Raw genomic sequence first — 20,952 nt, forward strand, 5'->3', positions numbered from 1 at the left:
CCCAGGCATTTACGTCTGACCATAGGTCTGACCAAACCCCTTCGCAGAGGGAAGCCGGCCGGACTGTCCAGCGTCGTCTTCAAACTCGGCGCTTCAGGTTTTTGAATCCACTCTCCCTGAAAGGAGGACTGTGATGCCGGTGGTGACCAGCACTTTTGACCCTGTGATGTTATCGCTTAACATCTACAGATAACGTTGTCAGAGGCATCGTGTGAATAACAGCACGCTTGAGGAGGAAACATCGTTCCAACTACGAGTCTGCTGTTGGCCTCCGACAACAAGAGCTCTTCTCTTTCTGTGAGTCTCTTTCTATGGTTCAATCGATCACTGTGTTTCAGAGTCTGGCCATTTTCGCCCTCCCCCTCCCGTCCCATTTGGGGATCCTGATGAGCAGTAGACCCACAGCAGCCAGAGCCAGGACCACTCCCAGACTGGCGGGGCCGCAGGGGCTGATCTCTTGGGCCAGGCCAGACAGGAGAGGGGCCAGCACGCGACCCACGGCTGTGACCGACTGCCCGGCTCCGATCAGAGTCCCGCTCGCCTGGACCCCTCCCCTCTGCAGCTCCAGGTCCGTGATGCAGGTCCGCCCGATGGTGGTGGAGATGGCGAAGAAGGTGGAGCTGAGCAGCACCTGCCAGACACTGGGTGCAGCGGCGTATAGGAAGATGAGGCAACAGGTGAGCACAGTGGAGTGGAGCAGCAGGGCGGGCATGTTGTTCCCGTACAGCTGGGTGAGCGGTCCCACCAGAAACCCAGACAGGGCCCCGAGGGTGCTGCTGTAGCTGATCAGATAGCCTGTCACCTTGGGCTTGAGCGAGAAGCGCTCCTCCATGGCCAGAGAGAAGTTACTGTAGTACAGCATGATGGCTAAGGCCATGAGGAGGCGCATCAGGAAGAGGTCCCACATGTCAGAGGAGGCCACCATGTGGATCCTGGAGCCCACCGAGGACAGCTGCCTCCAGGCCGGCTGCAGGGGAGACACCTCCCTCCACCTGAGACCTCCTTGGTGCTTCGCTGGAGCTTTCGATCTTGGCTCTGCCTCTGCTGCCGGCGCTGGGTGGTGGTGGTTGTTTGCATGGGAACCGTTGTATGCAGAGTTATTGATGATGTCGCCAAGGCAGACTTTACTAGTGCTGCTGTTGGCGTTCGTGTCAGTGCGGTGAACTAGTGTCTCGCTCCATGGCAGCATCCACACCAGCCCTGGAAGGAAATATACATGCCTGGTAAGATACTGTACATACTTCAATGACATGCCTTACACACCTCATCCCATCAATCATCTCCATCCCATTCCTACCCACCTGCATTCAGGAGGAATATGGCTGCGCAGGTGAAGGAGGAGGTGTAGAAGCCGCCCTCGTGCTCGGTGAGGTAGCCGCCCACCACAGGGCCCAGGATGAAGCCCACACTGGAGGCTGCATTGAAGTGTCCCATCACCAGAGGGCGCTCTGACTCAGACACCAGGTCAGACATCAGGGCTCTGCAGATGGACAGGGAGTGCTTGAACAGGCCTGAGAGAGAAAACAGGCAGCACACATGAGGAGGATGATTAGCCGAGTGACACAGAGAGTTCTGGTCTGTACAATTTGTGCTGTCTTTATGTGATGCAGTGCAATGCAGTTCATGTCAACAAATTCAACAAGATTTGGTCAAATCTATGATTCATTCTTCTTCAAAGAGTAAAACATGCATTTTGTTGTTTATCGTTCATTCTCATCCAAGTAGACAAAACGACACTTTATTTCTCAAAGTGGAAAAATGGACAGATTCCTAATGGTAAACACTAACAGATATTAGTCTGACACCTTCTTGTAAAACAGTGATTCTCAACCTTTTTCATATCAAGGACCCCTAATTTGTCCACATTAGGGCCACAGTCACAGACCTGTATTGCAGGTAGAGAGATAACAGAGAATCGATCTCTTCTACATTATCTAATTATGTTCACTTCTTGTCAATGAAGTAATGCTGAAGTTTAACAACTCGTCAATTTACTGGGGTGGGACCACCTGGAAACCCCACGTTGAGAACCACTGATGTAAACAACAATAATCCTGATGATAACACGTGCCAAAGCTTCAAAGCTTCAATGTTAAGACCCAACATATTTAGGCTCAAATAGACTTTGCCAGTCAGTTTGACTTCACTAGCTGCTTTTGTCGCAGCAGGGTAACTTACCCACAGGTATCCTTGCGAGGACAAACAGAGCTATGCTGGTGGACATCCCTAGCAGGCCGTAGCCTAGTGCACTCAGCAGCAGACAGCTCAGCAGAGAGTACCGCCGTCCAACCACATCGCTCCAGCTGCCCTGCCAATCACACACAGGAGGTGACACTCAACCACAGAACACCAAGCCAATCACACACAGGAGGTGACACTCAACCACAGAACACCAAGCCAATCACACACAGGAGAGGTGACACTCAACCACAGAACACCAAGCCAATCACACACAGGAGAGGTGACACATAACCACAGAACACCAAGCCAATCACACACAGGAGGTGACACTCAACCACAGAACACCAAGCCAATCACACACAGGAGAGGTGACACTCAACCACAGAACACCAAGCCAATCACACACAGGAGGTGACACTCAACCACAGAACACCAAGCCAATCACACACAGGAGGTGACACTCAACCACAGAACACCAAGCCAATCACACACAGGAGAGGTGACACTCAACCACAGAACAGAACACCAAGCCAATCACACACAGGGGGTGACACTCAACCACAGAACACCAAGCCAATCACACACAGGGGGTGACACTCAACCACAGAACACCAAGCCAATCACACACCGGAGGTGACACTCAACCACAGAACACCAAGCCAATCACACACAGGAGAGGTGACACTCAACCACAGAACACCAAGCCAATCACACACAGGAGAGGTGACACTCAACCACAGAACACCAAGCCAATCACACACAGGGGGTGACACTCAACCACAGAACACCAAGCCAATCACACACAGGGGGTGACACTCAACCTCAGAACACCAAGCCAATCACACACCGGAGGTGACACTCAACCACATAACACCAAGCCAATCACACACAGGAGAGGTGACACTCAACCACAGAACACCAAGCCAATCACACACAGGAGAGGTGACACTCAACCACAGAACACCAAGCCAATCACACACAGGGGGTGACACTCAACCACAGAACACCAAGCCAATCACACACAGGGGGTGACACTCAACCACAGAACACCAAGCCAATCACACACCGGAGGTGACACTCAACCACAGAACACCAAGCCAATCACACACAGGAGAGGTGACACTCAACCACAGAACACCAAGCCAATCACACACAGGAGAGGTGACACTCAACCACAGAACACCAAGCCAATCACACACAGGAGGTGACACTCAACCACAGAACACCAAGCCAATCACACACAGGAGGTGACACTCAACCACAGAACACCAAGCCAATCACACACAGGAGGTGACACTCAACCACAGAACACCAAGCCGGGGACATCTCTACTTCGCTTTCTACAGTCGACTGAAACACCTGAACAGGCCTAAAATTGAGGCTAAAATGCAGAATATACACATGATTGGTCACTCATATGTCATTATACTAATTTCTTCAATGTTGCAAAATGCAATATTAATAACACAAAGATAAAAGACTGGTTGCATCTGTCCTTTCACATCCCAACAAATGGAGGAAGACATAGAAAAGTGACTATGTGCCACTGAAGTCCAGCCTCTGACATAATGACTTTCTCCTGTCTCTGTGGTTAAACCATGTGGCTATGAGTTAAAGATCAGGTGACACAAAAACTCCTGAGGAATCCCAAACTCAACCAAGCTGGCCAAATGCTACTAGCCCCCTCTCTCTCACACACACACACACACACACACACACACACACACTCTCTCTCTCTCTCTCTCTCTCTCTCTCTCTCTCTCTCTCTCTCTCTCTCTCTCTCTCTCTCTCTCTCTCTCTCTCTCTCTCTCTCTCTCTCTCTCTCTCTCTCTCTCTCTCTCTCTCTCTCTCTCTCTCTCTCTCTCTCTCTCACACACTCTCTCTCACACACTCTCTCTCACACACTCTCTCTCACACACTCTCTCTCACACACTCTCTCTCACACACACACACACACACACACACACACACACACACACACACACACACACACACACACACACACACACACACACACACACACACACACACACACACACACACACACACACACACACACACACACACACACACACACACACACAGAGCTGATGAAATAATCAAATTAGGACCAATTGAGTTTGCTGTGCTGTGGGTGTGGCCTGTGGGGATGACCATAGACTCGGCTGTTCATACCACCCCTACATTTGTCTGGACTCAGCCAGTCAGCACACAGGAAACACAAATGGCTCCTTCTCTCTTTAATTTGTTGCATGACCCCTGAGATTTAAACCAATTTCTGGAGCCGCGGACAGCGGGGAAGTGACGAGGAGCGCTGAGAATCTCTCTCTTCAGATACCGTGCTTAGTGCAGAGTAGTAGAGTCACTTAGGTTTGGAGGAGTGTTAATCGTTTCGACATGGTTTTAAATCATAAAGGCTTTGATATTTCACCACACCAGCCAAAGGTTACATTTCCACAGAGACAAAGTGTCTACAACATACAGTCTGGAAAGGTCAAAAAGAGTAAAACTGTGTCAAAATGGTGATATGTGAATGTGAATGTGCCTGTCAGGTGTTGAAGTAGGTGAATGCGTAGAGACTGGGAGGATTGTGTGACCATAATGAACCTTAAAGATGCAGTGTTCCTGACACTGTGGATTGTTTTCATGAAATACCACAGATGACATGAGCCTGATAAAACTATCCTGATCACGTGAACTCACATTCTGTTTCGCTCCACACAGATCAGTCTGGACTTCCACCCGCCCCCAGCCATCTCCAGAAATTAGAATATAACCGGGCCAATCAGGGACTTGCGCCATAGTTGACAGCGTAACAGACCAATCAGGGACACCGCTGGCAAAACAGTAATGGCGTCTCCCAAAGCAACGTTAACATTAACGTTAACATTAGTAGCGTAAACACAGCCATAAGTTCAGTTATTGCAGAAATAGACTCTATAACAACAATTAAACAAGAACAAGAGTATGCACCAGTGGAGTTTCTTGGCGGAAAACACATTTTTGCCATTCTTCTGACTGGATTTGGCGACACTTGATTGGCTGAAGGAGTTGCCTGTCAAGGCAAGTACTCCCGCCCACTGAAATCAATGTGGAAGTCCAGACTGATACGTAGAGTGAAACAGAATGTCCGGTCATGTTATCAGGATGGTTCTGACCGGGCTACAGGTGACATGGAATGTAACAATTCTGATCAGCCAATGTGAGCCTGACAGAAGCAAAGCAGTGTGACCTCCAGGTGATTTCAGGGAGAAACAAAGTCAACACTTACAACTATGGTGCTGGAGAACAGCTGTAAGATCCCATACGTAGAGCCTGAAACAAACAGGTTTACATTAGTGTGAATTCATGTGTGCTCTGTGCGTGTATGTTTAGACTACGCAGCAGCAGACGTGAATATAGTCAGTTTACACTAGCTTACTGGAGTCCATATCGACAAGGGAGTAGTTCTACCGCTTTATCTCAAACTGTGTGGCGTCAACAACATTTAACTGAAGGGCAAGGGAGAAAAGGAAATGCAATTACATTTTTCAAATGTAACTAAAACCAGAGCAGCTTTGGAGCGCTTGCTCTTCCAACATGGCCTCAGTGGCTCATGAATGAACTATTTGGAAAATGAAGACAATAGACAACGCGGTGCCTCTAATGTATTTCATGAGCAGTTATCTCTCCCGAGTTCCCTCTCTCTTCATCCGCTATTAGACCACCCAATAAAACTGAAATAAAAAAGGAAGAAGAAGAAAGAAAAACATTTTCATTCAAAACTCCTGTGCAAAACGAGTTGCTCTAATTTCTCTATTAACTCTCGCAGTCATTGGAGTTTATAAGGCCTTTGACAGGTTGCTATCGAATAATGCATTAGCTTCTATGTCATTTTAAGGACTGACCACTAGGTAAGTTACAGCAACCTCTCTACACAATAGTCCGTATCAATAGACACACCACCTACCTACAATACCAGCCACAGTGGGACTGGCTCCAAGAGCCTTCACATGATGGCTCAGCAGAGGGATGATCATGCTCACCCCAAACAAGTCCTGCAGGAAACAGAAAGAATGGGGAAAATAATGAGGACATGTTAACTTTTCTTATCACATTACTGGAAAGGACAGAGAGTTTGGGGACAGTCGTAAGAGTCCAGAGCATTACATGAGGACATCAATCACATCACTCACCCGTTTACCTGCATATCTGAGCAGCTCTTGCCAAGAGCTTTATTGAAGTCACACTGTGATCCATCCAGTGTCACCACACTACTCATTAAACTAACAGTTTAATTGTCAGTAGAAATCCCCGACAACACCGGTAACAAACATGCAGCCTCTGTCCCCTTCTGTGCCTCAAAATCTGACCTGCCTGCACCCTCCTCATACTAACCCTTTGTTGATAATAATTTAATAGACCATAATTAGGTATGTGTTAGATAGTCCTCATGGCATTCCTGTGTTTCAATTGTGAATAGAATATGGATATTTGAACTTTCGTAATTTTAAAAAGGTTTAGTGCATTAACTATGATAACCGATCAGTTCACAATGGCAGAAGGCCTTGGTTATTTATTTATAATAATGGATTTAACCATGTCACCGATTTCAAGAGTGCTGGTCCACCTGACAACACATTTCATTGACAGTGATGCTGTACATGGAGGAGACCTTCATTCCAAGGTGTCAAGCCAACCTGACTTGACACAACCTTTGAAACACATATGTAGCCTACTGTAGAGGGATAGGCTATATTTCCAAACACACAAAAACTGTATTTGTAACTGATGAATCATTTGTGTACTTACAGATGACACTGATTGTGGCTATTGTGGATGCAGTTGCAGATCCAAGTTGTAAACTGCCCATAGAAAGAAGCTGTAGGCTATTATGTCCAGTGTTCAAAATACCCTTACAAAAGGTTTAGAGTGTAATAGTGACCTTATACTTTATAGTATTTTGTATCTCCTATGACATTACTGTGCTAATCCAAAAGGAACTTACGGTTTGGAAAGAATATTAAATGTTATATGCCTATGGTTGCAGTTCATCTTCTTCATGACATTTTGAACAAACGTTAACAGATGCACAAACACCAAATATGGCAATTTATGTATATTTTGAAGCATGAACCTGTTTCTAAAAGTATTTTCTGCACCTGTCTACTCTATGGCTTGAAACATTCCACAGCTTCCACTCAGACCTGACATGCCGACACACCGTCACTTACCATGAAGCCCACCACGTAGATACATTGTATCATCCGCGTCCGTCTCCTCGCTTTCTGAAACAATGTGCTACATTTCGCGTTATTCATCCTCCCACAGTGACAGACAGCCAACGCGGAATCCACTCTACTGTAAACCCGGACAGTACCCAGCCGTCAACCATCACGACATGATGTCCCGGTCCGGGCAACGGTCGCACTGATTAGGGGTGGCCATAAACAGCTCAGGTTTAACCCTCTGAGAACATGTCCACGGCGGAGCGGCCGTAATGGTAAAAACCGGAGAAGACAGGCTTCACGTGACAGAGCTGATTCACCGAGCCCTCGTACATTTCGCCGGTGTTAAATCCCCGTGTTGTCCCGTCCGCTTCCCCTCCAGCTGCTCTGCTAGTTGGTGTCGTCCGCTGACGTCACATAACAGGTTCACGCGCTAAAAGAGACAGTCCGCATGTCTGGGAACGCCCATACAGGCTCTAGGAACGCCCACAATAGACGCTGGGTTAACTCTTGCAATTAATTATATGATTACATTTTATTTGCATGTTTTTTTTTTACTTTAATTTATGCTGTCTTGTCTAGTAAGTACCGGTATTAATAATATTTTCTCCGTGATGATTTTGGTGTTGTGCTCTAACAGGGTTGCAGTGACTCTTGTACACCACCTTCTGGACAAAGATGGGGCATCAAAAACATTCATGATCTGCCTGCAGAAAGCCAACAGGATTCAATGATCATCACTCTGGAGCCCATCAACTGGAGGCCTACATCGGGTAGGGTTTGGGACTCCATGTATTATTATGACTTCTAACAATCCAATTGGCTTGTGTAGGGTAGGGAGAGCAAGCAACAGATGATGTAATGGAATTACACTAGCCTAATTTGGTTACACAGACTAACTAAGTGGAACATGTTCCACGGGGGGGGGGGGGGGGGGGTCAAATGGAAATTGGTAGATTGGAAAGCATTGACACATTAGGAGAGGGAATAATGTAAAGCCGTATAAATGAACCAAAACTCATTACATTTGTAACCATGTGATTAGTAATCTATATTTCGAAATACCTCCTGCCTAATTCTGACAATACGATCTACTAAACTCCCTCCAAGCCCTCCAAAAATACCTGCACCCCTTTCTCTCTCTTCTCTCTCTCTCTCACACACACACGCATGCACGCACGCACGCACGCACGCACGCACGCACGCGCACACACACACACACACACACACACACACACACACACACACACACACACACACACACACACACACACACACACAGCATGTATGATACAGGGTTTGAAATGAAAGTGAGCAGGGGAAGTGGGACGACGAGAGGTTGTGGCCTGAGTCACATCAGGGTGTAAATTAGCCAGTGTTTCCATATAGGCTCAGTGCTAAATATCCCCCTTAGACGCTAATAAACCAGTGGCTCACCTCAACTCACGCTGACAATTATTTCATATTTGACCAGAGGATGGCAGAAGAAAGTGTTGTATAAACGTTTAAACACTTATTTCCATTGCGGTCCTCCATGGAAGACTAAAATAACAATAACTTGACATACATGCAACACCCAAAACTATACAAACACAATCAAAAGATCATAGGATCCACATGGCACTAGCATTGTCTACATTAGCTACGTTGTACTGGCCACTTCTCAACAGGGTGAGTAAACGTAAAAGTTGTTAAAATGTATAGGCTACACATAATATTATGTCTTTTTAATATTGTCTGATTTGTTTTATTCATTAACTAAACTAACTATGTTTCCATATTATAGATATATAGGCTACATATACATAGAACTATTGTTAGTATTAGGATCAGTAATATATTCTTGGCCATCATTTGATCTGGATCGGATCACTGTCTATAAAACTCCTGGCCTCCATCCATCAATGTTTCTGTTGTCATGGAGTCAGATGACAGCTGAGAATCCCATGGAAGGAAATGACATGTAAGGACACGTCTAATTTCCATGACCCCCCACCCACTTCTCCAGGTGTTGCCAAAGGAAATGCCAGCTAGTGGTGTGTGTGTGTGTGTGTGTGTGTGTGTGTGTGTGTGTGTGTGTGTATATGTATGTATGTGTGTGTGTGTGTGTGTCACCCTGGTGAGGCAGAAGCTTTGGGAATACCTTGCTCCTCTTCTGTCCTTTCAGTCTCACCCTGCCCCGACATTCCCGTGCATGAGTTGGGTGTCCAGTTGCCACCAGTTATTTTTGCGTCGATCCCCTCCCTTCACGCTCTCCGACTGCCCCACACACCCTGTCCGGGTGGAGTGGAGAGGGGGCAGCAGGCACCTTCAATCAGACCCCAAAAATAGCCTGGGGGAGTGGGGGAAGGGCTCCAGACCCCAGCGAGGTCCAAGAGAGTCATGTGCACAGCCTTGTTCTCCCCCTAACTCACTGAGGGAGTGGAGGCAAGAAAACCTAACATACCAACCAGACAGAATCACACAACCCATCTCACTGTTTGGATACAGTGCAAGAAGAGTGACTGCCTTTACCTCTGCTGGTCACATGTTCAAACAGTAGCTGGTAGACTGCGTACTCTTGTCCACCCATCCATCCACCCATCCAGTGACCGAGTGGCTGGTCAAATCCAGGACCATGAAGCTTAGTGTGGCACTGTTTTTTGCGGGGATCTTTGGGGCGCTGGCAGCTGTGTTCACCCTCCTCTCGTTTGGAACAGATTACTGGCTCCTGGCCTCCGAGACGTGTGACCCCAAACCTGTTGGAACTATTGCCCCGGGCGGAGTCATCATAGAGGTGAGCAGGCTGAGGTTCACCTCATCAAGGAAGCTCAGGAGTAGTTCTCAGTGTTATGGCTATATGCTGAATGCCTGAACTCACACTGACAATTGATTTGAATGACTGACACAACAACAAAACCAGTCACCATTGACTTCAGTACAGTACAACTGAAGTCAATAGGGACTAGCCTTCTCTTGAGTTGTGCTGGCCACATCCCTGTGTGTTATATGGACAAACTACACCTGTGTTTCAGCTGGCATGAGGGGGAGTAGAAAATGACAGACTTTTAATTTTTGGGTGACCTGTTCCTGAAAGACCATGGGCAAGAAAAGATTACAATAAAGCAGTTATTTAGCTGTTTTGTCTCTTTGGATTGGTTATCAGGGTCAGGACTTAGTATGTTATAGTGAATTTGGTGTTATCAAATTCGAAAATGGTGTGCTCTAAATCGGTATATCGTTATGGATAAAATACTTGCAACAGTGGATCACGTTAAAAATGTCAAAACTGGAAGTGCAGTTGCAAGGTATCTTCTACTTGGCTAACTGCTTAGTCTGATTCTCCTTTCAGGAGATGAAGTGCAGTAGAGAGAGGTGTCTGCGTATCCTCCTCGTGAAACCAGACACTGGTTAATGTAGTTGGTGTGCAGCTATGCAGTGATTGAGACATGCCATATGCCCCGATGAGAGAAATACAAACACCAGTCGTCCCTGAGCATGCTATTAAATATCACCTACTAGAACATATCTAGCTTTTCATAGCGAGTAATGGTACTGGAATGCAGACATGATATCCGCACAATAAAATCAAAGAGCTACCATATAGGCTAGAGTATACATACTAATGCTATATCAATAGGCCTACCTAATTTTTACAACCAAACAAATCAACATTTTTGACTTGAATTATATTCAGAGCCTTAGATCCTTTAGGAGCTGGACAGCGTAGTGGAAGAGGTGCCTGGTAGGGTAGGACTTTATTACATGAAACTAATGATCCAATTAAATTGTCCAATAAGGTCCTACTAGATTGGTTGCAAACTATATATCATCTAATTGCATTCTAATCCTCTTGTACATTGGAAACAAATGCTTTAAGATTGTATCAGATTCCTGTCAGACGTTTTGTTCAGGGCAAAAATGGTGAATGATTGTGAAGCATCAACGTTTGTTTCTTGGATGGGAACTCTTCACATGCTGGCTCCACGCCAAGCCAAACCTACATGAGAGGTGCTCGCTCAGCACGACCCTTGACCTGACACAGCAGCTGTCACGTGACACTGTGGCAACACACTGGTCACCTGACCCATGATCTCCACACCGCTCCCAGGAATAGCATCAATGGATAACATTGAAAGCCTCCATACTTGTGTAATCTGGGTTTGTGTAGTCCCCCCGCAGCTGGGAATCAAACTCAGAACCTCCGGCATGGGGGGCGGACACTCTACCATACATGTAGCAACAAGATTAAAACCCATGGGCTCTAGTGTCTGTCGTGAGAGCGTCTCTCTCGAGGAGCGGCTACCATTACGCGCATGCTTACACCCATTCAAATAGTATTTGGCTGCATTTCAAAAATAATGACTATGTATGAAGTGTTAATAAACCATTTCAAGATTCAAGATTTTTTTTTATTTTTTTATTGTCACTCCGTAGTACAAGTATCACGTGTGAAATTCTTGTGCTGTAGACTCCGTTACAACATAGTGCAAAAATAAAATAAAAAATAATTAAAAACAAGAGGCAACAAGCAATAAAGCAGTAAGACACGCCACAGACAGTGGCACATATGTGCAAATGGCATGAACATACTTTAAGCATAATTAAACATAATTAAACATAATAACATTCTGTTAGGTGCAAATAGCATATGCCTAATTAACATACCATTGAACATTAGTCATACGTGATGGTAGCAGCTGCAGTGCGGTACAGTACGGCTACTACACTATTTGTATATGTTAAGGAGTCTCGTGGCCTGCGAGAAGAAACTGTCCCTCAAGCGATTTGTGCGTGCTCTTGGGACCCTGTATCTCCTCCCTGAGGGTAGCAGGGAGAACAGACTGTTGTGGGGGTGGTTTGTGTCTTTGATGAACTTCATGGACCTCCTGAGGCACCGCTGGTTGTACAGAACTTGTAGTTCTGGCAGCTCACATCCTGTTACGTGCTGGGCCGCGCGCCTCACCCTTCTTAGCGCCCTGCGGTCCATGGTGGTGCAGTTCCCGTACCAGGTGGTGAAGCAGCCAGTCAGCAGGCTTTCAATGGTGCCTCTGTAGAAGTCCCTGAGGATTTTTGGCTATTAGACTTGGCTATTAGATAGTACATTTTGTACTATCTATAGATCTATGAGGAGTCAGATAAAGAGTAGAGTCATTTCTCTTTCTTCCCCTGTCCCAGCGTGGGGATGTGGTGCTGGGCGATGTCAGCGACACCACCTTCTACCACGAGGGCTTCTTCTGGAGGTGTTCCTTTGGGGCCAGCATGGATGACGAGAACCTTTTGTGGAAGGTCTGGTTCAGTAAGTGAGACAGACACATACATACATTGTGCCAGCAGTCAAACTAGCGCAGTGTGCATAACCCTCTCCATGCCATTACAACAGACCAATAAGAGCACTCAGTGTTTTTTTTTCCTAAGTTCTCTTTAATTGGTCCTGTCCTCTTTCTTATGAAGTTGATGAGTGGAAAATGTTATCGTCCAGTAGGCCTGTTACGCCTCCATAGTCACATGTCAACAATTGCCTCTGTTGCAGAATATAACTGAATGTCATTTGAAGCTGTACCACATTACAGCGGCTACAGTAGGTCAGGTGACTCTTTAGAGACCGTGCCAAGTGATGTTATTCTGCTCATTTGCCAGATGATTGTGTGCCATCTATTTTCTGATGGGGAACTTGAGGGGAGGGTCATTGTCACAAACACCCTCAAGCTACTAGGGGAAGGACCTGGCAAGGGTCTGCTGAATTTCACAGGAGAGAGAAGAGAGTGGAGACAGAAGAAAGACTATACGTAAAGAAAAAGTACAGATCGTATACAGTAGAATCATCTTACCGACTTATCATAGAGTTCAGCAGAAAACATATACTTGTGCGTCAGCCTCGACGTGGAGCCTTGCCGGCAGCAGCTTGTCGCAATATACTCGAACGTCTGCTTGACGAGCGGTCGCAGGGGAGTCCCCAGCAAAATGAGTGAATTGTGTGATTTCACTAGGATTTCAATGACTAGAAGTTAGCCCAAGGAGAGAATGTAGTGCATATACTTGGTCATAGCTTTCACTCTCTCCTGTTATCTCCCCATCTACATTATATTATACTTGCACTGTTCGCGTCAGACTTGCCAGCATTGACGCACAACCATGTAAATAAAGGCTTTTACAGTTCAAAGGCTTTGGAGCTGGAGGCAGAGTCTACCACTGAGATAACAGACACGTTTCCAATTTAAAAGCAATTAAGTTCAAATTGGCTACTTAGATGTAAGTGTATTGTTGAGTTTCATCAGTTTGTAAGGACTTCAGCCTTAATTCTTTCTTTTCACCATATCTGATATGCTGTCTCATTTTGTGATTGAATAATCAAAGCAAAGTATTGCGATGAAGACACATGATATAGTTATTTGCCGCATAAATGACAGTGCATCTGTTAGTGCTGTCCTCTAATCAAATTGGGTTGGACTGCTTGTATTAAGACTGTTCTGTACCACATTCAAACATATTTGTTCCTTCTCTCTCCAGCAAACCAGCCTCACTCAAAAGTGTGTATGCATGCCTACCTCTTCCCATTCCCCGTCTCTCATCAGACCCACAATGCCACAGACTACGATTCTGCTATAAGTAAGTGTGTGTGTGTGTGTGTGTGTGTGTGTGTGTGTGTGTGTGTGTGTGTGTGTGTGTGTGGGTTGATTCAAGTTTGCCTCTACACAGAAAATGTATATTCAGATTCAAGACTGTTATCCAATCGGCTGCCATTTCTGCTGTTCAGTCTACAGAGGCTTCTGGAGCATCTTCATGCTGATTGGTGTGGCAGCTGTCATCCTCGCAGGGTTTGTCATCATCTGTGCCGCTCCATTCGCCAGCCACCACTTGTATAAAGCAGGGGGCGGCCTCTTCCTGATATCTGGTGAGGGTTTGGTCAAATCTTTTTTGGTAATGCTTTATATTAAGGTTCTATTAATAAGCATTAATTAATAGGTAATAATGTCCTTATATGGTGCTTATTAACACTATTATGTGTCAATAAGACTAAAATAGTATCATAATAATAGCATCATAAACATGCTTATTGGTAGCTTATACGACCTTTATAAGTATTTATTGAAAACTTGTTAACAATAAGAAAGTTAATAAAGGCCTTGTGAGTTTCTTATAATTGTTTATAACAACATTATGAACTCTTACTAACTCTGACCTATTATGTCTTTGTTAAACATTCACCACGCTTTTTGGTTGTTAAATACTTTATATTCAAGTTTATTATAAGAAAATTAAAGAAAAAGAAAAAAAGTGTTTATACATGTCTATACATGTTTATACATGTCCAATAAACATGTTTATAATGCTATGATTAACACTTATATAGTCTTATTAACACATACGAGTGTTAATAAACATTTATAAGGACTTATAGGGGCCTTATTACCTATTAATTAATGCTTATTAGTAGTTACCTTTTCTCTCTCTCTCTCTCAGACACTAAATGAACAAAACGAATTCATTAGAAATATATCTATTTTGGCTCCAGTGGCTTAAATTCATGATGCCTTCCCTCTTCCCTCTCCTCCCTGTCCTCCTGGGCCCAGGCCTGTTCCTGCTGTGTGTGGTGGTGATGTATGTGCTGTGGCTGCAGGTGATGGGTGTGGTGGATCTCTACGTAGCCCACCAGCGCTCTGTGCTGTGTCCGGACTTCCAGCTTTCCCTCAACTATGGCCTGTCCTTCATGTTCGCCCCCGTCGCCATCTTCTTTTGCCTACTGGCCGGTCTCCTCTTCCTCCTCATCGGCCGAACGGTGCGAATTCACTACAACTGAGTTTTGTAATAGCCAGCGGCGGTTTAGAGGAATAGTTGAGGGAGCTTGAGGTTTCTCGAACGCTACTCTTCTTACTGCCTGACGTTTGATGCTTTCATTATCTGTCTGCCATGTTTTTTGGGACTCAGTAGGAACTCTATGACAACATCTGACAGGCTTGAATAGTTTGTTCCAAGTTTCAACCATTGTGGAGCTCAGAAATAGCAGCAGCATAATCATCCTGATCTACTTTAACTTGAGCTACATTATACAGTTCTCCTCAAAAGTAGCACTCTTTGTGGAAAATAATTGGCCATTTGAGATCAAGTCAAAGCCCTAACAAGATAACGCCGATCACATGTTAAATACCTGTGGGATTTAACATGTTTGTTTGATTCTTGGGTGCTGATGAGGGTGTTGTTGGGTGTTGGGGTTAAATGAGTGTAATGTGAGAAGTTTATGTTAATGTAATGCAAAAACAACAGAAATCAAATGTGGGCCAGGAACAGTGTTCATCAAAGCCCAATCAAAGCATTTCACACCAGTTTGAGTGTTCTGTGAGCGGGATTTGGTTAAAGGAACAGTTCACTGAAAAATGAAAATTGTGTCATTATACTCACCTTAATGCTGGTTGAAACACAGTTTCAGTACACACAAGTTTGTCCATATAACACACTGGGAGGTTGGCAGCACAACTCAAGAGAAAACCAGTCACCATTGACTTCAGTACAGTACAACTGAAGTCAATGGACAAACTTGTGTGTCAACTGAAACTGTTTCAACCAGCATTATGGTGAGTATGATGAATTTTCATTTGTCAGTTAACTGTTCTTTAATTGTGTTGACATGTGCTGAAGAGATGAAAAAGACTCTTGTCTTGATAACCACTTTATTAAACAAGTGATTAAAAAATATTTTTTTCTATAGTTTTTTATAAAAAATAAAAATATATATAAAGTGAATATCATACAGCATGATAGTTGCCATTGGCAAGATCAACTGAGCAGCAGCAGACTTATTAGAGATCTAATATTCAAATAGTCACAATTCTGTATCATGCTCAGCATATATTTTTCCCAATATAATTTTTAGCAGTGAGATACACACATAGCCCCCATTTGACCAGTTTAAGTCATTGTTTTCTCTCTTAGGAAACGGTTTAATTTGTTCATACTAAAAGAGAAGCTTGTATTGTAGCATGAAAAAATATTTATTTTTTATGTAGGAGTCACGTTTTTGTTTAATATGTTTTTACCATTTGTTCATTTCTTCTATGAGGTTTTAAGTGTATTTGGATAGTCAATGAGATTGTGACATTATATTTGTCTAAATAACTTAAAATGCTTCCTCTGTGACCTATTTGCCAATAAAATGATGAGGGGAAGGCCAACTTTGATGTAAAAAATACATCATTTTGTCATTGTAGCCATTAGCTGGAAAATACTAAAGATTCAAATTGAAAACCACAAGAGGGCAATGTTGTCCCATTTGACTCACACATCAGATTTCCCCTTACAAACAGAAATCCTATTTTGCTTATCTGGGGTCTGTGTGGACCAAGTCTATGTGGCGTTATGCATTTAATCACAACTTCAGCAGCAGGATCTGTAGATGAAAGTATTCACACCTTGGCTGACAGACGGATGGTAATTTCACTCATGAATGGAGCATTTGATCAGGATCTGAATGGACTCCTGTGTCGATTCTCAAGAGTCCCTATCAACTCGGTGCCTTTGCAGGTTCATAATATACTTATCACACATAGGGAAAAGCATCCGAGGTTTGCCACAGAAAAGCAGGGAGGAGTGACATAATGTAATGCATTGATTACTCTGTGAGGATGATCTTGCGTTCACAGATGCTGCTCACGCTGGAGGGATCACAGCTCCAAGCTGCCGAACCCCTCAATATGGCTTCCCACACTCTCCAGAGATGGAACACCAAAACTTCCTAGAGTCCTACAGTGAAGAATACTGCAGGTCACATAAAGAGGTTGAGAGATGCTAATACAGTGTGAGATAAGATTGCAGGTTTCGTCCTGCTGTTTCAGGCTGGAGCTGTCCTCCCAGCCACGTCTCCCCTAGGAAAGAGATTTCTTATCTCGAGGACTTCCTGGTTTAAATGAAATTCTAATAAGATGAAAAAAACTTTAATCATCCCTCCATCCATATCTAAGTGAGAGTGCATAGGAGAGAGCAGTGTGGAGAGAGAGAGAGAGAGAGAGAGAGAGAGAGAGAGGGGGGCAGAGCTTGAATGCAGGTGTGAAGCAGGATACCTCCAGAAGCCAGGCCTTGCAGACAGTAATGTCATCAGAGTGGGAGTCCCAGCTGAATTCAGCACTGTTCTGCATGATTGCCCATGATAATTGTGTGTTGATAGGGAGTGCGGGAGATGGAGTATAATTTCCACCGAGAGATTCCTAAACAAATACCTGTGCTCAGCAGAGGGATGGAGTGCAGGCAGCAGGAGGTGAGGAGGAGAATAGTGGATGAGGTGAGATATGGGATGAGAAGGGAAGACTTCCAGAGGAGGGGAGGGCGAGTGGTGGTCTTTACATCCTGTGCATGATACAACCAAAACCAGGCATCAAACATTTGAACAAAACGGACTCACAAACAACAGCTGAAGCGCTTGAAGAAACTGCGACTAAAAATCAGAGCTTCCAAAAACAAAGCTGAATAAATTCAAAATGAGCATGAATTAGTTTGTTTTAGTCTTTTGATCAAGAATAGAATAGAATAGAATAGAATAGAATAGAATAGAATAGAATAGAATAGAATAGAGGTTGTAGAATAGGTTGTAGACCTAGGCTGTAAATGTGTCTTCACTATAATCACAGATACAGTAAAAACATAAATTAAAAGTACACGCATAACAGTACACAGCAATCAATAATCATATTATGTCAATTAGCTATGAATAATCTGATACTAAAGTTTTATGATCATTCAAAGGCAATTGTGTAAAACAAACAACCACCATAAAATAGACTAAAGACTAAAACCAACATTCTTGAAAAATCACAACAAATGTAATACTAGAAAACTATTTAACTGATTTAACTTAAACTAAAGTCAAATTAAAACTGAAAATTATATACATAACACCCCCCCCCCCCCCCTCCGCAAACAATCATAGCCCAGGCATCTGTGTATGCCGCTGTCCATGTGTTCTTACTTACACAAGGTGAAAGGACGAGAAGCGGACACGACGGTGCACGTTTCCAATCATTTACAGTGAGCTGCTAAAGTCTTTCACTTGTGGTGCAGGAACATAGATAAGTTAGACTCACAGACGAGACTTATGTAGGCCCATGTATATTTAACCTTGAGGGAGGTTTAAGTTAATTGCAAAACACTCTTTGCCTGAGTGCTCTCACCTCATGGCACATAGTGTAGTTATCATAGCTTATCCTCCAAATGTATCATAATCCCACATGACATTCAAGTCAGATTTCATTTAAATCTGATTAATTTCAACTCTCAGAAAAAAGGAAATATTTGAATTGCATGAACAATATGGCAAGTCATATTACACGCTGCTTTCCTCTTTAGAGATACTTTTACATAATTTCCGATTAGTTTTGAAATCATGAATAGACAATGGGCTGTATAATTGTGAGGATGTACAATTCAGAGGACTGCGTCGCATAATCACCATGCATAATTCAGAGGGTTGAGCACTATAGGTCACTGGTGGTAATGGCACAAAAAGTAACTTAAATCCCCAACAAACAGCTGCAAATCAACTTCCACTGGCTCTCAGGTTGAAGTAAAAAACGAAATATTTCGTACGAGGCAATATTTTACCCCCAAAATCAAAGAAACAAAGAAGTACATTTCAAGGCATCCTCATATAATCTTTTCAAGAGATGGAAATTTCCATATAGTTTCAATGGAGTCCAATAAGTTCAGAGAAACTCAATGTGTAATGTGTAAAGAGGGGCTGGCAGTGTGAAAGGGCCTCCACATTGTTGGGCAGTTAAAGCTACACCTGTATGGAGTGGATCCTTTCTGCCCCTGTAGAACTCCCACTGGCCTCACGCCTCAGTTTATGCATATAAATTACATTCCAAAGTGTGTATGGATGGCCCTTGTTCATACTCAAGGTCTCTTGTTTCAAAGGTATGCTAATGTTTAGTACTGTGAAACTCCTCTTTAAACTGCCAGAGCAACTGTGGAATAGATGATTGGGACTCTTCAGCCGCCTTTCCTTTTGAATATTCAGACATTTTTAATAGTACATAATATAGCCATAAATCCTAAACAAAGACAGATTGTGTTGAACATTTCATCAGTGGAATCAGATTATTTCAATGTTTATTTGAGTTTTACTTTAGTGCTTTTGCACTTAACACGTTGTGGTGTCTATTAGTTGCTAAATGAATCAGCATAATGTGGAGCAGGTGGAAACTAGCCCTTGGGCTACAACCTGGCATATTTACTGTACGGCTGTACTGTTCATTAATGTGTAAAGTCCCATTCTTTAAATAAATGAATCTGAATCTGAATCTGAATGTTTCATTTGTGCAAAGTAAATACACAACATGTTGTGCAAGTGATCCATTCAAACATCCAAAAGATAAAATGTATCACTTTGTCTGTGTGTGTGTGTGTGTGTGTGTGTGTGTGTGTGTGTGTGTGTGTGTGTGTGTGTGTGTGTGTGTGTGTGTGTGTGTGTGTGTGTGTGTGTGTGTGTGTGTGTGCGCGTGTGTGTGTGTGTGTGTGTGTGTGTGTGTGTGTGTTTGGGGGTGTGTGTTTGGGGGGGGGTTGGGTTTGCAACATTTTAGCACAAGTAGCTCCTTATTTGGGCTCGGCTTCCCCTCCAGCAATTAATTAATGCTACAGTACAAACAGCCAATGATTCTGTCATGAATATTCAAATCGACCTCTCGCATATCATTTCTTATTCAGTGTTGTAACAAGGGGGTTTGGTGAAGAAGGCAACGTTGTTTCAAAGCCCGTCGGGGGGGTTTGTCCTGTAGGCTACCTATCTGTCCTCATCTATGGAGTAACCTCTTTATCTGACATGGTGAGAATTAACAAGCTGTCATACTGAAATGTGATCACTGCCCTTTTGAATTCAAAATGTTATTATGTTGCAGTTTCTTTTGTTCGCTTAGTTATTTTACATTGCTTTTATTATTAAACAATTTGGTTCTTACTTCTGACCCAAAGGACACCAAACAAATCAACAAATCTGGGAGGAAACAAGATATCATTACCACCTATTTGTACCTGTAGACTTCAGTTACAAAATGCAATATCCAATTTAGAAAAATCAACTCAATCAACTAAATTCCATCAGCAGGAGCTCTAAAATAATGAGACACAGCGCATTCCTAGTTTAAAAGTATCATAGTGTGTGTGTATATATCTATCTATCTATCTATCTATCTATCTATCTATCTATCTATCTATCTATCTATCTATCTATCTATCTATCTATCTATCTATCTATCTATCTATATACATATATACACACACACACACACACACACACACACACACACACACACACACACACACACACACACACACACACACACACACACACACACACACACACACATTTGAAATATTTATTTATGTCCACATAAATACAAGTATGCAAAGGACATAAACAGTAATAGTGCAGTCAAATGCTGGGAGTCAGTCAGTTACATGAGTGCCCAGACGGCAACCACAATAATGCATACACACAAGAAACACACAGGATGATAACATGGCAGGTTGATATATACAGTTATACTGTAATGCAAGATAGCGGTCAGTATCCACTTCATGGGTACAAAAAGCAGCGCCT

At 43.6% G+C, this 20,952-nt stretch overlaps 2 protein-coding genes across 2 annotated transcripts; one reads left to right on the top strand and one right to left on the bottom strand.

The window, feature by feature from the left end:
- Window positions 1-334: 334 nt before the first annotated feature.
- mfsd9 (major facilitator superfamily domain containing 9) lies at window positions 335-7,484 on the bottom strand (the record flags this gene model as incomplete). Its single annotated transcript, XM_083638218.1, has 6 exons — window positions 7,395-7,484; window positions 6,131-6,218; window positions 5,453-5,496; window positions 2,179-2,308; window positions 1,302-1,511; window positions 335-1,200 (listed from the first exon to the last, which is right to left on the bottom strand). Exons 1-6 carry the CDS (start codon window positions 7,479-7,481, stop codon window positions 335-337), a joined length of 1,425 nt encoding a protein of 474 aa, XP_083494344.1. The 5' UTR covers window positions 7,482-7,484.
- A 2,521-nt stretch (window positions 7,485-10,005) lies between these two features.
- On the top strand, window positions 10,006-15,759 carry tmem182a (transmembrane protein 182a; the record flags this gene model as incomplete). Its single annotated transcript, XM_083639529.1, has 5 exons — window positions 10,006-10,164; window positions 12,546-12,666; window positions 13,878-13,976; window positions 14,125-14,262; window positions 14,942-15,759. The coding sequence occupies 5 exons, from the start codon at window positions 10,006-10,008 to the stop codon at window positions 15,166-15,168; spliced, it is 744 nt and encodes a 247-aa protein (XP_083495655.1). The 3' UTR covers window positions 15,169-15,759.
- Between the last annotated feature and the right edge of the window lie 5,193 nt (window positions 15,760-20,952).

Source organism: Poromitra crassiceps (genome assembly GCF_964638095.1).
Source record: "Poromitra crassiceps genome assembly, chromosome: 6".
In the NCBI taxonomy this organism is placed as follows: Eukaryota; Metazoa; Chordata; class Actinopteri; order Beryciformes; family Melamphaidae; genus Poromitra; species Poromitra crassiceps.